The sequence below is a fragment of the Clinocottus analis genome, unplaced genomic scaffold (assembly GCF_023055335.1).
Source record: "Clinocottus analis isolate CAN_PGR_092001 unplaced genomic scaffold, fCliAna1.0.p SCAF_15, whole genome shotgun sequence".
NCBI lineage: Eukaryota > Metazoa > Chordata > Actinopteri > Perciformes > Cottidae > Clinocottus > Clinocottus analis.
In genome coordinates this window covers 5,585,045-5,603,239 of record NW_027175876.1, presented here as the reverse complement: position 1 = coordinate 5,603,239, position 18,195 = coordinate 5,585,045, and the positions used below count along the sequence as shown (strand labels likewise).

The following is an 18,195-nucleotide window of genomic DNA, read 5'->3' as shown; positions in this document are numbered from 1 at the left end:
TATTTTAAGTTTAAACAACTTACACATTAACTCAAACTAGACAAAAACGAAAATATATAAAAATGTTAAATATTATATAACAGCATAACAATCAACTATACAAATGATCAGACAAGGACTGAAAAAAACGACGTAAATCAGACGTAAATCCTCCTCCTCCATATTTAACTTGCTTTAACAATTGTATATTAATGAATATGCATTTTCTTTCTCACTATCCTTTATCCTTGAGGGGCCCCTTGGAATGTCTTACGCAACCCTTTCAGAGGGTCCCCCAACCATTGTTTTACGCCTCCTTCCACTAAAACTCCAGATTCCAATATTTCCTGCTGCTCTTGAACCCAGCACATGGTACTCTCTCCCCCCTGTCCTGAACGCCTCCATTGGGCTAGAGGGACCACTACTATAAACATACCGAAGTCCCTACGCGAGAAGAAGACCACGTCGTAGCCATCCACAGCCGAGTTAGGTAACTTTTTCTAACTGGTTTGTATGACTTTTGTGATCCGCAAAAAAAAAAAAAAAAAAAAAAAAAAAAACTCAACAAAACGGACGGAAAAAAAAACGTGGAGGGCTTGAAGCAGCGACAGGACTGAGTTTGCCACTTTTTGCGCTGAAAGTTGCGCTCGTATGATTCAAGAGTCTCTCGGGATTTTCCGTTCTTCTCCATCGGAACTTATTCCAAAGAAGAAAACGATATGTGGAATATTCTCTGTCGGCTGTGAGGTTCACCGCCTTCGAGCGAAGAGGAGTTTCTCCGGCGGGGAGCAGAACACGGCGATGTAGCGCAGGATTAAGGGTGAGTTGTTGCAAACTAAATCTCCTCCAGGAGAGAAGTATGTCATGCTTTTTTTTTTGCTGGTTTGCAAAACCTCGAGACATTCTTGGAGGGGAGGCACACTCTTTTTCTTTTTAAGTCTCCACGAAAAAAATGTAGGCCAAATGGCTTGGCCACGTATGGCAGGCAGGCAGGGGATCCCAAATATTCTCGTGCTAAACCCCCAACCCCCGTCCTCCTGCAGATAAACATACATTAAAATACAGACAGGGCCTCTGATCCTCTTGATGGGATGTGGCCTGAGGTAATTAAATAGCCTAAAACAAGACCTAAACAACGTGCAGGTGACGAGAAAACAGTATGAAGTTACAGCTCTAGTCATACCAGCCTAAAAACCTCCAGTTTAGGCCTGCTGAAGCTATATTAATACACTTGGCTGAAGGTACTTTATGAAGCCCTCTGCAGGACCCTCCCCTTAAGATACAGTTTGGACATCTCTTGGGGAGGCAAATGGGCACATGCCAAGCAAAGTTCACACCACCTGGATGATGTACATCCTACGAGTACTACCACTACTATGCTGGGATTGACAAGTGTACCCTAAAAAACAACCAGCCGCAACAGTTTTTACTCAGGTGAGAGCAAGAGGCCGAGAGGTGCACATGCAATGCATCTCAAAGGTGACTTCTAGTTTTACGAGATGGGTTAAATGAGCCTGCTGATGATGTCACTTATCACTTTTGTTTGCCCTGCTCACACCCTGTGTGCGCGCTGAGAATAAATGTTTGTGTGAGAGTATGTTAAAGATGTGTTTGGACATGCACCTTAGACTACCACCATTACTGTAAAAAAAAAGAAAAGCAGAGAGTTCTGTAAAGGCAAATATAGCATTGCTGCAGGAGGCGTAGGCCGTGCGCACACACACACACACACACACACACACACACACACACACACACACACACACACACACACACACACACACACACACACACATATATACATACACATCTGGCTGTCTTTATAAGCTCAAAGGCATGCTGTGTAAATTATATGGTGCCAGAGCAAGTGGCTTGGGAGTACACACCACTTTTAAAACACTGGTGGAGGATTTAAAGGACCAAAAGTCAGAGTTGTAGGTTCTGCCTTCATCCTCGCTGCTCATCACCTCACGGCGAGGCTCGTTTAAGAGTCGAAGCACAAGGACGAGGAGTTAAATATACAAAGATATATGTTTTTTGATTCCTTCCAAGGCTGCACTATTTGTTGCTGTCCATTTCCTGCTCTGTGTTTGAGGCATGCTTACATGTTTGTTGTTGTTGTCGTAGCAGTTTGATTGAAGGCCAAGAAATGTACGGCATTCAAATTATATAAGTTATTATATTCAAATGGTTACTCTCGTTATTCTGCAGAAATCTTCTGTCTTAAAATTTGAATAACTTCCTGCTGAGATAAAGATATCAAGTTATTGTGATGAGAGGTTTTTAAAATTAATGATAAAATGCAACTTTTGCAAAACAATCTAGTGTTATAGATTGGTCATACACTCTAATTATATCCTTTTAATAGGGTCAGGGTGATAATTCATTAGGATGATTTACCGTCTTTAACTGGAATATCAGGATATAATCCTGTATTGAAATGTGATGAACAGCACATACTAAAATGTTATCTCCAGATGAAGCAAAAGTTCCAAAAACTTGGTGGTTCTCGCTGCTCCAATTTGAGGGTTATCATATTTTTCACCTTTTGTAAATTAAATATATTTCAGTTTTTGACTCAAAAACAAACAAACAACTTTAGATGTCACCTTCGGCTTCAGGAAATTGAGACGGGCATTTTTCACCTTTTTTTTCAAACATTTTTCAATCAGCACATTAATTGCTTTAAAGAAGTCACACCAATAGTGTGTGCATGCGTGTACGTGTGAATGATTATTGAGTGTATTGCAACTTGCAGAGATGCTTTTATCCGTGTTGTGTAAGTGCTGCGCTCTCTGGCAGCCCGGCTGACAACAACACAGCAGACGGCATGCTGAGACTTGCCCAACTCTCCCACACTCCACCATGAGCACCTTCCAGGTGCTAGTCAAGTACTGCTGCCCCCCCACCCCCCTCCTCTACAGCAGGTCAGAGCCTCTGCCCTCCGATCAGCCCAAAGGTTTAGAAACATGACCTTCCCTGGAGTCGGGCTCGCATATGGGCCTAACTGGAAATAACAGTTTTTTTGAGGGTATTTGGTGAGAAGGAGTGTATGTGATTCAGTTCTTCTCTTTTCTTCCAATAGAGCATCAAGCAGAGACATTTTCCATTTTATCTCCAGTGTAAAATGTGTGACTTTTCCTTTCCTCCCAGCCATTATATGTGTTGGATACCGCCGGATGTCAGCAGTAGCAAACTGTTGCTACTTTCATAGGCCTGTAAACTCGGTGCTGTTGAGGTCCTTGTTAGTGTCAGTGGCTCTGGGTTTAGCTGTGAGAAAACACTCGGTGGCTTTTTGGTGATTGAGCATGTGTGTCTGGAGTTGTGTTTGTGCGTATGGTTGTGCGAGTGTGATGTGGTTCCCAGGAGGAGGGGGCATGGAAAATGTGAACAGCACGGCGGTTTGGCTGGAGGCAGACGCGGTGGCCGACGGTGGATGGTCCTGTGTTTCTGTTGTTGAGTTGGAGAGCCTCCGCTATCAGCCTCCGTCACTCCCTCGCTCCATCCTCCCTTCAGACCCCCCCCCCCCTACCCCTCATCCTGACCCACTGTACCAACATGATAAGAGCCTGAGAAACACCGATGTTGCACCTCTTCTTCCCCGTTCCCTATATCCTCCCTTATCTCGAGCCTTTGTTTTCTCAACTGGGTGTTGGGACACTCGCTGCACTCGATCATATATTTCAAACTCTCCTTGCCTCCATCTCCACTTTTCGCTGCCACAAGATGAGTCGGCCGCGCTACGTCACTGTAACCACTGTGTTAAGCTGTATCCCTCTTTGATCCTCTCCCTCTTCATGTTCTAGTGACAGTGTTTAGATGGCTGTGCCAGCCTGAAACACTGGGCATTGCCTGTCTATTACTGTCAACTGTGACACAGTGCTGCAGCCCATGAACACATAGTTCTATTATATTCCTGCAGTTCCTTTTCTAGTATGATATTTATGGGTGCGCAGGCTGTCAGACACATTCACTTTTAATATCGTGGAGCTGTAAAATCACATCATTCTCCTTCTCTATGGAGACGAAAGCAGATAAAATAAAGATATCATCTGCTTTCTAAAAGCAGCCTCTTTTTTTTAGATGTTGGAGATTTCTAGTGTTTTTGTCATTGCACAAGATCATGTGTCCTACTTCTGTCTACAGCAATAACTCAATGTTTAAGTTATGCCTTACACGTAAAAGAATGATTTCCGTCACTCACGCACAGTGACGCACCACTTCAAATTGTTGCTATCGGCAGATACCCAAAACCTCAGGTTTCGCTTACAAGCCTGAAAAGCTGGATCGTTACGTCTCTAATGCACAACACAGACCGTCAGTTATATGCAAAAATGTTTGAACTCCATCTTCCTCTACACTCAATTGGGTACCAAAATGTGAATAGATGCCTTTTTTTTGCACTGCGTGGTACAAGGGATTTGCAATATACAAAGCCTTGAATCAGAATTTCAGGCCAAATATCATATCATATATCATCATCTGCAGATGGAATAGATGGGCTATAGTGTTTGTTTTCAGAGTCATGTTTGATGATAAAGTCTTGAAAGAGTCGTCGGCGCTTGGACTCTAGAAAGAGATTTGTAATCGAGGGGCCTCTGTCCTGAGCTGCATCAAGATGAATCCCTCCCTGTGGAGTGCAGACTCTGGTGGTGGCTGATAGAATGATGAAGCTGATGAATCTGCGAAGGCTGGATGAAGATGTGGAGGTGGAGGGTTGTGTAACGGCAACATGAACGCGCTGAAGGTAAAGAAACGGCAGCAAGATGATAGGCTGACGACGTAATTGTTTTGTTTTGTGCTATTGGATAGAGGAGACCAGCTGATCCAAACAGCTGACATCATGGTTGACAGCCCCGAGCGATGAAACGATGAGTGAGCTTGCGTGAGAAGTGAATAGCAGATGTATGAGAAATAAACTACGAGCTTCGGCATGCAAGAGTGTCGTCTTCCTGGCGAAAGGTACGCTCGAGCTTCGTATGTGGGAACCTGCTCTCTAATACATACACGTTTTAAATCTGTTAATTGTGTTTAACTTTAAAGGGAAGCTTTGATGATTTCCACCCCCAGGTGAACCCCTTGATCTGAGTGTGTGTGCGTGTGCGTGTGCGTGTGCGTGTGTGTGTGTGTGTGTGTGTGTGTGTGTGTGTGTGTGTGAGAGTGTGTGTGTGTGAAGCTACAGACAAGGCTCCTTCACTGTCTGGATGTCACCTCTGTGCGAACACTCTGTGTTGTGTGTTTGTGACCGTCGCTGTGCTCTCATGTAGTAGAGTGTCTGTCTGTGTGTGTGTGTGTGTTTGGTTGTGTCTTTGTCTCAGAGATGGGACTAGAGAGAGAGAGAGAGAGAGAGAGAGAGAGGGAGAGAGAGAGAGAGAGAGGGAGAGAGAGAGAGAGGAAAATAAGAGAGCTGGAAAGTGAGGAAGCAGATGCGCTTGTTAGAAACACACTGTCTGACTGCCTGGCTCCACCATCTGTTTGCAGCTGCTAATGTTTGTGTGTGACAGACAGTACGGTCTGTGTGTGTGTGTGTGTGTGTGTGTGTGGTGGGGGAAGGGAGGGGGGTGGTATGTATGTGTGGAAGGAAGCATAAAATATATAAGTCTAAGTTCACTCCTTTTTTAAGTTGGGGAAAGGTATAGTCCTCTTTGTTTTTTTTAAAGAATGAAAACACACACACACACACACACACACACACACACACACACACACACACACACACACACACACACACACACACACACACACACGCCTGGCTCAGACAGAAGTTTCAGATAACAGAGGGCCCTGATGTTGTGTCCTTCTGTCCCTGAGGCATGCTGGGAGAACAATGGCCGTGTACAGTGGAGACGCATGTTCATTTCATGTTCATTTACTCTCTGGGCCTTTTCTCATAGAGCGAAAGATTACACAGCTTGTGTTTTTACCGCCCAGGGAATTGGGTAGCAGGGGTCAGTCAGGTCAAGTCTGATCCAGGGTCAGCTCCCAGTATCTGCTGTTTCTCAGACAGACTTTGGCTGTACGTATCCAGGAATGTGTGCAGACTTCAGAGCCTTATTACCCCAAAACATCGAACTACTGAGCTCGTCTTAGCTCCCCGGTAAGCCAGTGGGGCAAAAGAGGATCAAAGTCCTAAGAAGATTGTTTTTTTGGGAAACATCAGACCAAATCTGGCTGTTTTGGAGAAGATTTGTTTCTTATGTTTTAGCTCTGCTTGGTCACCAGATATGACAATATATCAAGAAAGTTCCTAGACACACTGTAGACAGTAGGAAGAATAGTCACGTTAGGAGTTGTTTGTGTGACTGCATTCTCATATTTGACACTATTAGTCAATTATCAGATTAATCAACAAAAATTGGATTACTTTAAGACACTATTTAAAAAAAACAAACATTTCTGAGTTCCTGCTTTTAAAATGTGTGTCCATACTAGCTGATACTTCAATACATATCAATATAATTTGTTTCTTTTGTCAGAAAAGGCCTCCTGAGCATATTCAAGTTGAATAATTCTTGATTAGAACTCCTACTATGTGATCCAGGTGTGGTTTAAGCCCGTAGACCAAACTGTAAAATGGGTTCGCTGGAGGAAGAGTAGTTACGAGCTGTGAAGCACTTAACCCCTTTGTTTTGCTACAGCGCTCATGTGTAACAGGAGGGGAGGAGGAACAGGGTGGTGTTGGTATTTCAGACAGAGACAAGCATCAGAGATCCGATTGATTGAGTTACACACGCTACACTTGCGTCCTCAGCTCTTGGCGGACTGCGTCTAATGGTCTTAGCAGTAGGCGACAAAGTGCTGTTTTGTTCCCGCTATTGTGTGGATGTGAATGGAGCCAAGTGACAGACGGGCGGCCCTGAGAGAGACAGAGCGCACACACACACACACACACACACACACACACACACACACGCACACACACACACAGCTACTGTGCAGATGCTCGGGGATTGTACGTTACGAGTCATTGTGGCAATGTAAAAGTAATTATCCAATTTTAAGTGTCTGTGGCGTTTTGACCTGCAGGTGAAAAGTATTTTTCTTGCTGAATGCTGCATATCTGGTTGTTTGCCAGAGCTGTTTTGGTTTGGTTCATTCTCCCATGTGTGCTGAATCCGAAAAAAAAAGATGACTGGCTGCAAAACATTACACCCTGAGGGTGAAACCTGTGTCAACATTGTTCTTTAACTGATTTTATATCCGTCTTTTGTCAGCTGTTAACTCATAACATCTACCGACTGTTAAACCCTGTTCCCATTAGTCACTGTTGCAACACCTGTCAAGCCCTCGGTTCCCGCACAACGCAGTTTACAATTAAACAACACGGGAAGGGTTAGCAATTTATATCCTTTGTCATTTATGGAAACAATGAAACAATCCTTTCATGTCATGGCAGAGATGGACAAAAGCAGGCTGTTTTTATTTCTAGCCGGTCGTCTGAAACAACAAATGTTGCGCTCCATCAACTGTGTTTAGCGAGCTAATGAAGCTAACATTAGCTCCTGGAATCGGTTGCAAACGTAATCTCTCGCTGACTTTGTTCAATCTTTCCCACCGACTTGTTTTAAGGCGAGAATAAAACAAGTCTTTAATATTCTCCTAATGATTTGAAGCATGCATTTTGTGTAATGTTAACTGAGCTGACTGGAGTTTAAACTTCCCCAAATCCCAGAAAAAGAGCAGGACAAATCTGCTAATGTTGCCGTAAACTTTAATATAGTTGCATCCAGGAGCTGCTTCTACACATTTGGGGGATTACTACACACATGCTGGTTTTGAATCAGGCTTTTTTTTATAAGTTAACCTGTAACCCAACGGACTCCTACTGTAAACCCAGTGAGTTCATGGTATGCTCCTTGGCCTAAAGTAACGCCTACACACGACTGTTGTAGTGAGCTGGCGTTACTTCCTACTGGACATGCTGACTGCATCTTATGTAAGCACAGATAAACATACGGTTCATCCATTTCTATACACTTTTGATCCAAAAAAGACCACATCTCAAACTCTTTAAATGCTGTATTAATGTTACTATAAAACGGTACAGATCTGCCCTGCTGTTACGGGTGAGTGGTTCAGCCAATGGTCGGTAAACAACTATACTCTCTCTGAGGATTGCCTTCTCTTTTTATTTACAAGTTTATCTGACCGAGAGCATGCATACATAATATAATATAAAACATTAACTTCAATACTTGGAATCTGATGCATTGGATATAAAGCTAAAAGCTATTTTTTTTTTATCGCCAGTCTCTGGTCAGGTGTGAACAATACAGACAGCATATGTATTACACACAACAAGCCATCTTTGTCTAAATTGGTCACATTTTGTAACGCACAAAAACAATCTGACAACCTCGCTGACGGAGCACACCGCACGGTTTGCTTTTACACATTGGAGCACGCATAAAGTATCCTGGTCTGTTTAATCGGACTCATCTTTTCTGATTTGCTCCCCTTTAATGATTCGTCTCTGGCTTCTGCACAATGTGTCTGCAAACAGTGCTGAAGAAATGATATACTTGTGGTAATGTGGTTCAAGCATACGCAATAAAAAATATCCTCTGTCTTTTTTATTTTCACCTTTTTGTGCCCCTGGCCACACTAGTCTAGAGGGGATGAAGAAGAAGCACAACACAAGATGGGAACGGTTTCATATATTTAGCCAAAGCTTGCTTTGCTGAAGAAGAAAAACAACCCACTTTCCATGCCACAAAATTACAATGTGCAAATTCATATATGTATACGCCGTTTTTGCACGCTGGAAATAAACACGAAGGTCGGGAGAGAATGTTGCTCTCGCGCTGCAGCGGCGTTGAGGCAGCGTTTTTGTGTGTGTGTGTTGAGGAGTGGGTTTGGTCCTCCGCTATTGTCTGTCTGTCCGTCTGTTTTTACTCAACCACACACTTCCAACCATGCCACTGATTACTAGTTTAGAGTTGCACTAACTGCTGTCTGGTCCTTTGGCTAACCTCTGACGAACCTGGTGTGTGTGTGTGTTTGTGTGTTTGTGTTTGTGGTGTGCTCTGTCCATGCATGTCTATGTTTGTACACTACACAGTGAAAGTATGCGTCTTTATTTGCGTCTTTGTGTGTTTATCTGCGTCTGTAGGCTTGTTGACAGTGATTTTGCAGGGCTTGTGTGCTTGGGAAATTTTTTTGAGGCACTTTTGGAGAGGTTTTACCGGCAACCTGTGATGTCACTTCCTCTAACCCGAGCTGGAGGGGAGGGTCAGAGGGGCTGTGGTTTGGGTCAGGTGGCGAGTGGGATCACATATCCTAAAGCTAATTCACTCACCCATTTGTGTGTGTGTGTGTTTGTTGTGTGTGTGTGTGTGTGTCTTGGCATGAATGCCCAATAAAAAAAACAAGATGATGCCACTTACAGTGAGCTGTCTCGGGTGGATTCAGGAGTAAGGAATGCGTTACGCTTTCCAGAGGGGCTCGGCTGTTACAAAAGATGAGTGTGATTCAAATCGAACCAAACAACACGTCTCTAAAAGTCAGCAGTTTGTAGTTGTTTCATTCAAGACTCGCTTGTGTCTTTTCTCTCCCACACACACACACACATACACACACGCACGCACACACTTTCCCTCCTTGTGGTGCATACTTGCGTCAGGTGTGCTCTGTTTTTCCAGTCAGGGCAGAGAGGAATGTGGGCCGGGGTCCAAGCTGACTATCAACCGCACATTGCCAGAGCCCGGGACAAGAAGCAACACATCCACTCCATCTCTACTGCTCCTCCTCCCTCTCTCTCTTTACCCCCCCCCCCCCTTTTCTCCTCTCCTGATCACTGGAGCATTGTCGTGCGGTATTTTGGTCTTTTTATCTTTCTGTTTTTTTTTCTCCCCCCCCTCCCTCTCTTGCAGCCATTTAATTCATTTCCATGCACTTTCTGGATCTTTTTGTAATGGTTTGTTAGTGACTTTTCCCAGTGCTTTGTATGGAGAAGAGGTTGTTGTCTTCCTGCTCTTGAGGTGTGGAGACACTTTATATCCTTGTTAGACAGGAACTGCGAAACACCACAAAACCAAAGTGGCCACCACCCTTAAAATTACACCACTTTTAGAAATCTGAATTAAATTCCGTTGACGACATCAGCAATATCCCTTAGTGGCTCAGGTAGGGACAAAGTTTTTGTGGTTTGCCTCAGTGTTGCGTACTATGTATGTATATATATATATAGTGTGTGTGTGTGTGTGTATATATATATATATATATATATATATATATATATATATATATATATACTAAATATACTGTTTGTGTGTGCTTTACTTCAAAGGTCTTTACCCGTTACAGACATGAAAGCTAAGAACTGATGTCTAACCCAGAGATATGTTCAAAGTGTTCCCCAAAGACCTGTCTCAACCTTAAAACCACAGTGTGTGTCTGTTTGTGTGTGCGTGCTTTTCTTCCTCATAATGTGGAAGTTTTGTTGGTGTAATTAACAGTTTTATGAGTTTCTTATTGACAACATAAATCGACATTTTCTGTTTTGTGGCAGTGGCTGACAAACAGTGCATCTGTGAAAGCATCTGTGCCACCACCGCATGTGTGTGATCCTACACGCGACAACACTGTACGCTTCAATGTCTGGCACTGTGCTGCTGTTGGGAGATAAAAAGGAAAGGAAAGGCCTCCCACACAGGCAGATATGAGACTTAGGAGCTCCATTAGTTCCTCAAAGCCAGCTGCCGGGTTCAGATGGATGTCTGCGCTCGGCTGTTTGATGTCCATTCATCCATAGCCTTACATCTCTGCCTCTGTCTCCCAGCTTCGCCCGACGCTGGGCCTCATGGGGCTGGAGACAGAACAGCTGCCATAACTATAGGATAAAGCTGTCTGCTACCGTGTGATCCCTGCCTCTGCTAACGTTGTGGCACCGCTGCTGCTGCTGTTATCGCTGGTGATTCTTCCAGTCTTGTCTGTTTTTTTGTGTGTTGTTTATGGGAGGTAGTTGGGGAAACATGATGTTGGAAGGTTTGATTGGAGGGGTGTTTACTGATGAGAGCAACACGTAGTTTCAGCATTCCTGAAAGCTCATTCATAAAGAATTCACAGAAACTGTCTGCAGATATTTTTCTCGGTGACTAATTTGTCTCCTTGTCATCTCTCCTTGCAGCACACGTTCATCCTCCTTTTTCCTCATCGTCCTCCTCCTCCCCTCCGGACATCTTTGGGAATGGGCCAGAGCCTTGCCAGGGTGCATCTTTCCACCCGGTGGTGTGGCTGGCGTCGCGCAAGAGTGAGGAGGGCAGCGGCCAGGTCGTAGAGCCTGCCCACCCCTCTCTCGGCTCGCTTGTGACTTTTGACATTTGACTCAGCTGTGACCTCCTGCCGGCCATGCCCTTCCGGCTGAAGCTGCGGCGCACGCGGCGCTACAACGTCCTGAGCAAAAACTACTTTGTGACACGGATTCGCCTGCTGGACAGCAATGTGATCGAATGCACTCTGTCAGTGGAGAGTACGGGACAGGAGTGTCTGGAGGCGGTGGCCCAAAGGCTGGAGCTGCGGGAGGTGAGGAGGGGTCTTTTTTTTATTATTACATGACCCACATCAGCTGATAGTTGGACAATTTTTCAGTTTCAGGATCAATTCAGTATAATTTCTTCATTCAAACACGTAAAAGGCAATATGAGGAACTGCTGACCTTGCAGATTTCACATATTACGGTTTTAATGAAGAGTTTCAAAGTGCTGCTGAAGAGGTTATCCCCGTACCACAGAACACATGACAAAGGATGTAATTGTCTGGTGTTTAACGTTGGTAAAAAAACAAACTCTTAACATCTTATGAATGTATCTTATGAAGGTATTGTCAGATTGTGTGTGTGTGACAGACAGACAGACTGATGGAGAGAGTGAGTTGTTGTGATTGTGTGCGTGGCCATGTGGCTCTCTTCACACCGTGTGTGTGTGTGTGTGTGTGTGTGTGTGTGTGTGTGTGTGTGTGTCTTCCTGCCCTCTGCTGTCCCCTTCCTGCAGGGTCCTTGTCTGTCTCTAACGAAGCGTGGCTACCTCTGTCCTCTTTTTCTCGGCAGAAGAAAGAGATACTGCTCATCCCCCTCTCTCCCCTCCTCCTGTCCATGCTTTCACTGTGTGCTTTCTCTTATCCCTTTCTTTACGTTCCCTAATTTTCTTTACATTTCCTTCATCAAGGTTTAACCAGCACCTTGCTCTGTACTCACACAGGTATGTAGCGTTGCATGGGACGTATTGTTTGGAGATGGAGTTGTTTTGCGTGTGCCAGGCAGTGATTGTGTTTGGTTGACAACTGATTGACAAAGTGAGACAGAGGAGCGGTGTACATGTGCGTACTCACGTAGTGTTGTGGTATTTGCCAGGTGTCAGTGACGTTATGAATACGGCGATGTGACACCTAAGCTTCAACCGGCGTCTGCCCCCATGCATGCGCTCGAGGACACTTAAAAAATGTGTGTGTCCATCTGAATTTGTTGTTTTTATCTTTATTGCTGTACCTGAGGCCTTGAGAGTGTGTCTGATTGTGTGTGTCTGTTTGTGTGTGTGTGTGTGTGTTCCTGCAGCTGCAGCTTTATAACTTTCATTACACTAGAGTCAAAGCACGCAGATCGAACAGGTGTGCTTACCTCGTCGTGATATGACGCATACACCCTCACCAATAAAACGTCACTATTTTATTCTAAATTACAGTTTTTTTTAGTTGTTTATGTCTTAATCTTTGGGAAAAAAAGCATAGTTTGACAACATTTTGAGATCTTTTATTTGAAAACGGGCCCATTTAAAAATAAAAAAGAAGCCATTTATGAGCTTTGTTAACAAAAAGATTGCAAATGGCAAGAGTGTCATGTTTCTGGTGTATGTGAGCGTTGTACAGCGCTCTGGCATGCTCATGCATGGGTTGCAAGTTGGTGTTTGTTTTGATTTATGAAACATGTCAAAATCCCGTCTCAAATCCCAGATGTTGTTGAAACTTACCCTGGATGCATAGAAACAGGCTTTTATAGGATATCTGGTCTGCAAGCACATCTGTATTCTTAGTCCAAGTTGAGGTACTTGCCGATTTCTTGCGGTCCAAACTGGTTCCAGCCTTTTCGACCTCATCTGCTTCACCACACTCTTGTTCGGACCATATTGTAATCCATACAGCACGTTTCAGACAAACCGAGTTGTTATCTGTGAATGTTGTTTCTGCTGTTTGTTCAGCTGCATTGTGTTTCATTTTCAAATAGCTTACGAATCTCTAGTTAAAAAAAATGGACAAGAGACTTTGGTGAGATAGGATCACGGCCTGTTTCCCTTCTCCCGGGGTAATGTTCCTGGCAATGGGTCTGGTCTAATATTTGTGTTTAATAGAGGTACGCCGCTGACGTCAAAGGTTTGATCAGATTTGAAGGAGAAATATGTTTCAGCTATATTTCAGCTGTTCTTTAATCTCCTCTCTGCTCTGCTCAAGTGTCCACAATGTGCTTTGCAACTAGTTTCCCATAACATATTTCCCTCCATCCGCCCACCCTCTGTTTCCCATCCTAATACTTTGTCTCTCCCATTGACGGCCATTTCCTCCATCTCCCTTCTGTTCGTTTCTTCCACCTCTTTATCTCTCTCCATCCAGCTCACGCAACTCATCTTTTATTTGCCTCCTCCTCATTCAGCCTCCACTTTCCTCCTTCCTTTCCTTCTTGTCCCGTTTCCGTTTTCTGTCATTTCCATGCCTTGTGCATCACGCTAACCTCCTCCCTCCGTCTCTCCCTCTGGCTCCAGACCCATTACTTCGGGCTGTGGTTCCAAGGAAAGACCCAGGCCCCGGCCCATCGCTGGGTGGAGCTGGAGAAACCCCTCAAGAAGCAGCTGGACAAGTTTGGCAATGAGCCACTGCTCTTCTTCGGAGTCATGTTCTACGTGCCCAGTGTTTCCCGGCTGGAGCAAGAGGCCACCAGGTAAACGGCCTCCAAGCACCACCTACAGTTTGTAAATGTCAGACACTAACATACTCAATGGGTGTTTCTTAATTCAGCTATTTCTGCGTCATGGTTTTCTACCAAATACCATCTCTTTTGGAAAGGGAAGTGTATTAACCTTTTGTGCCTTTTTTTTTGTTAAAATTTCCTAGAAGAAATCGAAGAAATGGAACAGAATTTTTCCAAGAATGCGAATCCCACAACTGCGTGACATACTTATGATAAAATGAGGAACATGCAAACCGTGGCTTTTTGATGTGACCAATCAGAGCTCAGGGGGTGGAATCACAAATCATGCCCCCACTTAGCGAGCCAGCTAGAGACAGAAAAATGGAGACAGGCGTGAATAAGATTGACATTCACAAATCATTTCAGTCCGCTTATCAGCTACTGTGTGTGTGTGAGAGTGTGTGTGTGTTTGTGTGTGTGAATGCGCACGTTAGCTAGCTGTGAAAAGGGCATCCAGGGGTCGGTGTGTAGTGGACAGTCTGCCATCTCAGATTCCTTCTCTCACACACTCACACACACACACACACACACACACACACACACACACACACACACACACACACACACACACACACACACACACACACACACACACACACACACACACACACACTCTGCAGGTCTGCTTCGCAGTGAGCTGGTGAATTTGCGGCTTCTGCTTTGCTGGATATGGGAAAGGTCAGTTGCAGGTCACAGCTTGATGTTTTGATGCTAGATTTAGTTTTAAGGTGTGTGACAACATTCACACTGCCAAATTTCCTCTATTTTTGAGAAGCAGGACTTAACAAGCGGTTTCTGTGTTTACAAAGAAAATAAGGAAATCATCGTGTATCAGTGACCGGCCCGATACTCTGACACTCAGTGTGTGTGTGTGATATATGAGAGAGAGAGAGAGAGTGTGTGTGTGTGTGTATATATGTCCACAAGTTCGTTATACAGAAGTCAGGATCTGCTCTGGTAAAGCAGTGGTATTCCAGGAAACCCCTGCTGTGTGTGTGTGTGTGTGTGTGTGTGTGTGTGTGTGTGTGTGTGTGTGTGTGTGTGTGTGTGTGTGTGTGTGTGTGTGTGTGTGTGTGTGTGTGTGTTGAAGAGGTTGAAGGGGATATGATGGGGCCTTAGGGGCAATTTAGGGAACAATGGTCGCCTCTTTTCACAAGCCCCCTCTCTTTCTCTTACAATCCCTCTACATAGTGTCACTCCTGCTCCTTTATCAAGAGCAGATCTCCATATCACTCCAGTCCCACATTTTTTCTCTTTCTCTCTCTCTCTCTCTTCGTCCCTTCGTCCTCTTTTTTTTTCTTTCCCTCTTTCTCTTTTTTTGTTTGTCAGGAATGTTGGCACAGCCGTCCAGCGTAGGAGGCGGACCACACATTCCTCCCAGCAGAAGTGCTGGGGGTAAAGCAGTGTGTGTGTGTGTGTGTGTGTGTGTGTGTGTGTGTGTGTGTGTGTGTGGAGGGGGGGGGGGTGTCTGGTTTACAAAACACACACATACGCACACACTCACCTCACACACCTCGTGCACTCCCCCAAAGAATCCTCTCAGAAGCCAGCTGCAGCCCTGTCAGAAGAGTTAGTCACAATACAGCACATTGTAAGAACATACACGCTCCCCGAGGCAAGCTGTTGAGAAAGACCCCTCCCCTTTTCTTCACATCAAGTTGAAAACAATCTTCACAACTTTTTTGATGAAGTTCAAAACACACTCCATTTGTTATGTTATTTTTATCACCCACTTCTAATAACAGGATTGGATATAGTCCTGAAACGCATTCTTTGCTCTTGTACTTTCTGTACTTTCCTTTGAGGACTCCATCAATGCGTGGGAATGATAACAGTTAGAACTAATGGCCCTCTTTTAAAAAAAAAAAAAAAATATAGATAATTTATTGAGTTAAGGTTGATTTGGGCCAGATCCAGTGAAGCAGGGCTTTGTTTTTTCTGACACACCTGGTCTGGGGAAGAGGGGGAAGGGAATGATTCAGGGAAAGAATGACAGAGGGAGACAAGTGGGGATGGAGAAAGTAAAAGTTTGGCAGCAACACTTGGCTTTAGGGTTTGTACCTTGTTATTTATGTGGTTAAGCTCGCTGCGCGCATGTGTTTCTGCTGTAACTTACACATATTTGTGTGTCCACATAGAAAAATATGGTTGTGCTTGTGAGCTAAAAGGAGCGAGTGGATTTGGTTCAAGGAACGCTCGCGTTTTGATTTATTGTTTCACAAAACCCTTGTTTCGGAAAGTTCCTTTAAAAATGAAAAAGCTATTCATACTTTGTTACTGAGCTTAAAATGTTTGTTACCAACTGATATGTAGGTGTTTGGTTTAAAATGCCTCTTCTGTTCATTTCAACAGCAATAGAAGTAAGAAAAGAAAACAGGTTTCTTTGTTTTAATTTGTTTATAAAACAATCTTAACTTCTTGCCAGAAACCAGAAAGACATAGTGTTGACTCAGCCCTTCTCTGAGTAAATGAGATTTACTGAGAAAGTACTGTGAGTTTTATAATGTGGTCAGGTCTTTGAAGTTCAGTGTTTGACTGATGTGTAACCTGATACTACATCTCCTTCTCTTCCTGTCCATCCATTCATCTGTTTCTCTTTCCCTCTCTTCGTCTCTTCATGCAGCTGTGAAAATTACCCAAAGCAGTGGTCTGAAGTGTGTGTGTGTGTGTGTGTGCTACATATTTACACTAATAATCCAGTTATCAAGCAATTAAGTCAGTGTTGCAGGAAAGCTGGGGCCCATGTAAACACTGTTCTCGGTGACGTTAATGCAATTAAGCTGATGGTTGCAGTTATTGCTGCAAGACGCACCATGTGGAGTCCATCACATACAGTCAGATTATGGTTTTGTGAAAACGTAGGGTTTTACAATGTTTGTGTCTGTTTTGCAACACATTTTAATCCAATCGAGTGTGAGAAAGTTTCTGCATGTTGTGTCGATTGTCAATTGGAGATATTTGGCCTCTGCCTGTGCTCCCTCGACGGATTACATATTCATAACAGCATGTCATTTAAACTTAGTTTTTAAGTTTACGTATTTTCGTTGTCTCTCAGAAACAAGGGGATGCTGCTATCTGCGGATAAATGCTGCTGGTAAGTGCATTAAAACTCTATTTATTTGTTTCTTTTTACAAAAAATATTCTTTTGCAAAGTTTGGTTTTTGAAGTTGAAAAGTGACAGATGACCTTTTGGCATTATAATAATATTTAGGGTGCATTTCAGGCCAGAATAGTCAACGTAAACCTATAAAACAGAGTAATGTCTTGCTCGCATTACTAGTCACAACTAACTGGACTGCTGTGGTTTGTGTGTGTGTGGGTGTATAGGTGCATCATTCAGAGTGGGTTGCTTCGTGTTTGACCCCTAAACTATTTTGTGTACTCATCCCAGACTACGTCCTATGCAGTACTCACTTACACGTAGATATCTTGTACCACCTCCTTTTGTTTTTCTAACCATTTGGATTTGATCCATTTTACCACATGTGCATCATCGTGTGTGTGTGTGTGTTTGTGTGCGTGCGTGTGTGTGCGTGTGTGAAACCTTCTGCTCCTTCTGTCTCACTGATATGAAGGAGGGTTAAAGTGGCCCCAGAGAGAGAAAGTAAGGAACCTAAACAGAGAGCTGTTGACCGGAGCGGGGCCAGCTGGCCTCAGCAGCCCCCAAGGCTACCAGCACCAACAGCCTTGAAATCCTAGCATTGTTCAGCTAGTTATCACACACACACACACACACACACACACACACACACACACACACACACACACACACACACACGCACATACACTCTGTTGTGCCCCCTTGCTGATTCAACACATTTCAAAGTGAAATCCTCCTGCCTCCCACACAAGCTGTCTGGACCCATCCCGGGTTGAGGGGGTGGTCAGGGTCATCCCACTGCAGAGGTGGTGGAGGAGGGGGGTTGAAGCATATGTACACACATTCACACTCGCATTCATGCATGCATGCACATATGCTTGCAGGCTTGTTGTTCGGGCCACTTGGACATCTGGCAGCATGTCTCGAGGCGGGCTTGAACATGCGTGGGCACATAAAGGGCCCTTTGTGCCTGTGTGGCTGCCTGGAGTGCCAGCAGAGCGCTCTGCCATGCTGGAAGTCACAAGTAACTCTCAGTGTGCAAAGCTCTACCTCATGTCTCCGTGTGTGTATATTCACCTGTTATTACAGCATAGTGATGTCAGGCTGACATGCGTGCCAGGTGTGTGTCATCATGAGGACATCTTTGTGGACACGTATATG

At 44.2% G+C, this 18,195-nt stretch overlaps 1 protein-coding gene across 2 annotated transcripts in view; it reads left to right on the top strand.

Moving 5' to 3' along the window:
* Positions 1-376: 376 nt before the first annotated feature.
* LOC137785438 (tyrosine-protein phosphatase non-receptor type 14-like) overlaps positions 377-18,195 on the top strand; it is a 37,407-nt gene continuing 19,588 nt past the window's right edge. Inside the window, exons 1-4 of one of the 2 annotated variants that reach the window (XM_068576672.1) lie at positions 377-799; positions 11,108-11,502; positions 13,728-13,903; positions 16,989-17,027. In XM_068576672.1, coding sequence (XP_068432773.1) covers positions 11,329-11,502; positions 13,728-13,903; positions 16,989-17,027 — 389 coding nt within the window. In that variant the 5' untranslated portion in view covers positions 377-799; positions 11,108-11,328. The remainder of the gene's footprint in view (positions 800-11,107; positions 11,503-13,727; positions 13,904-16,988; positions 17,028-18,195) is intronic. The other variant, XM_068576673.1, reaches the window with a different exon arrangement.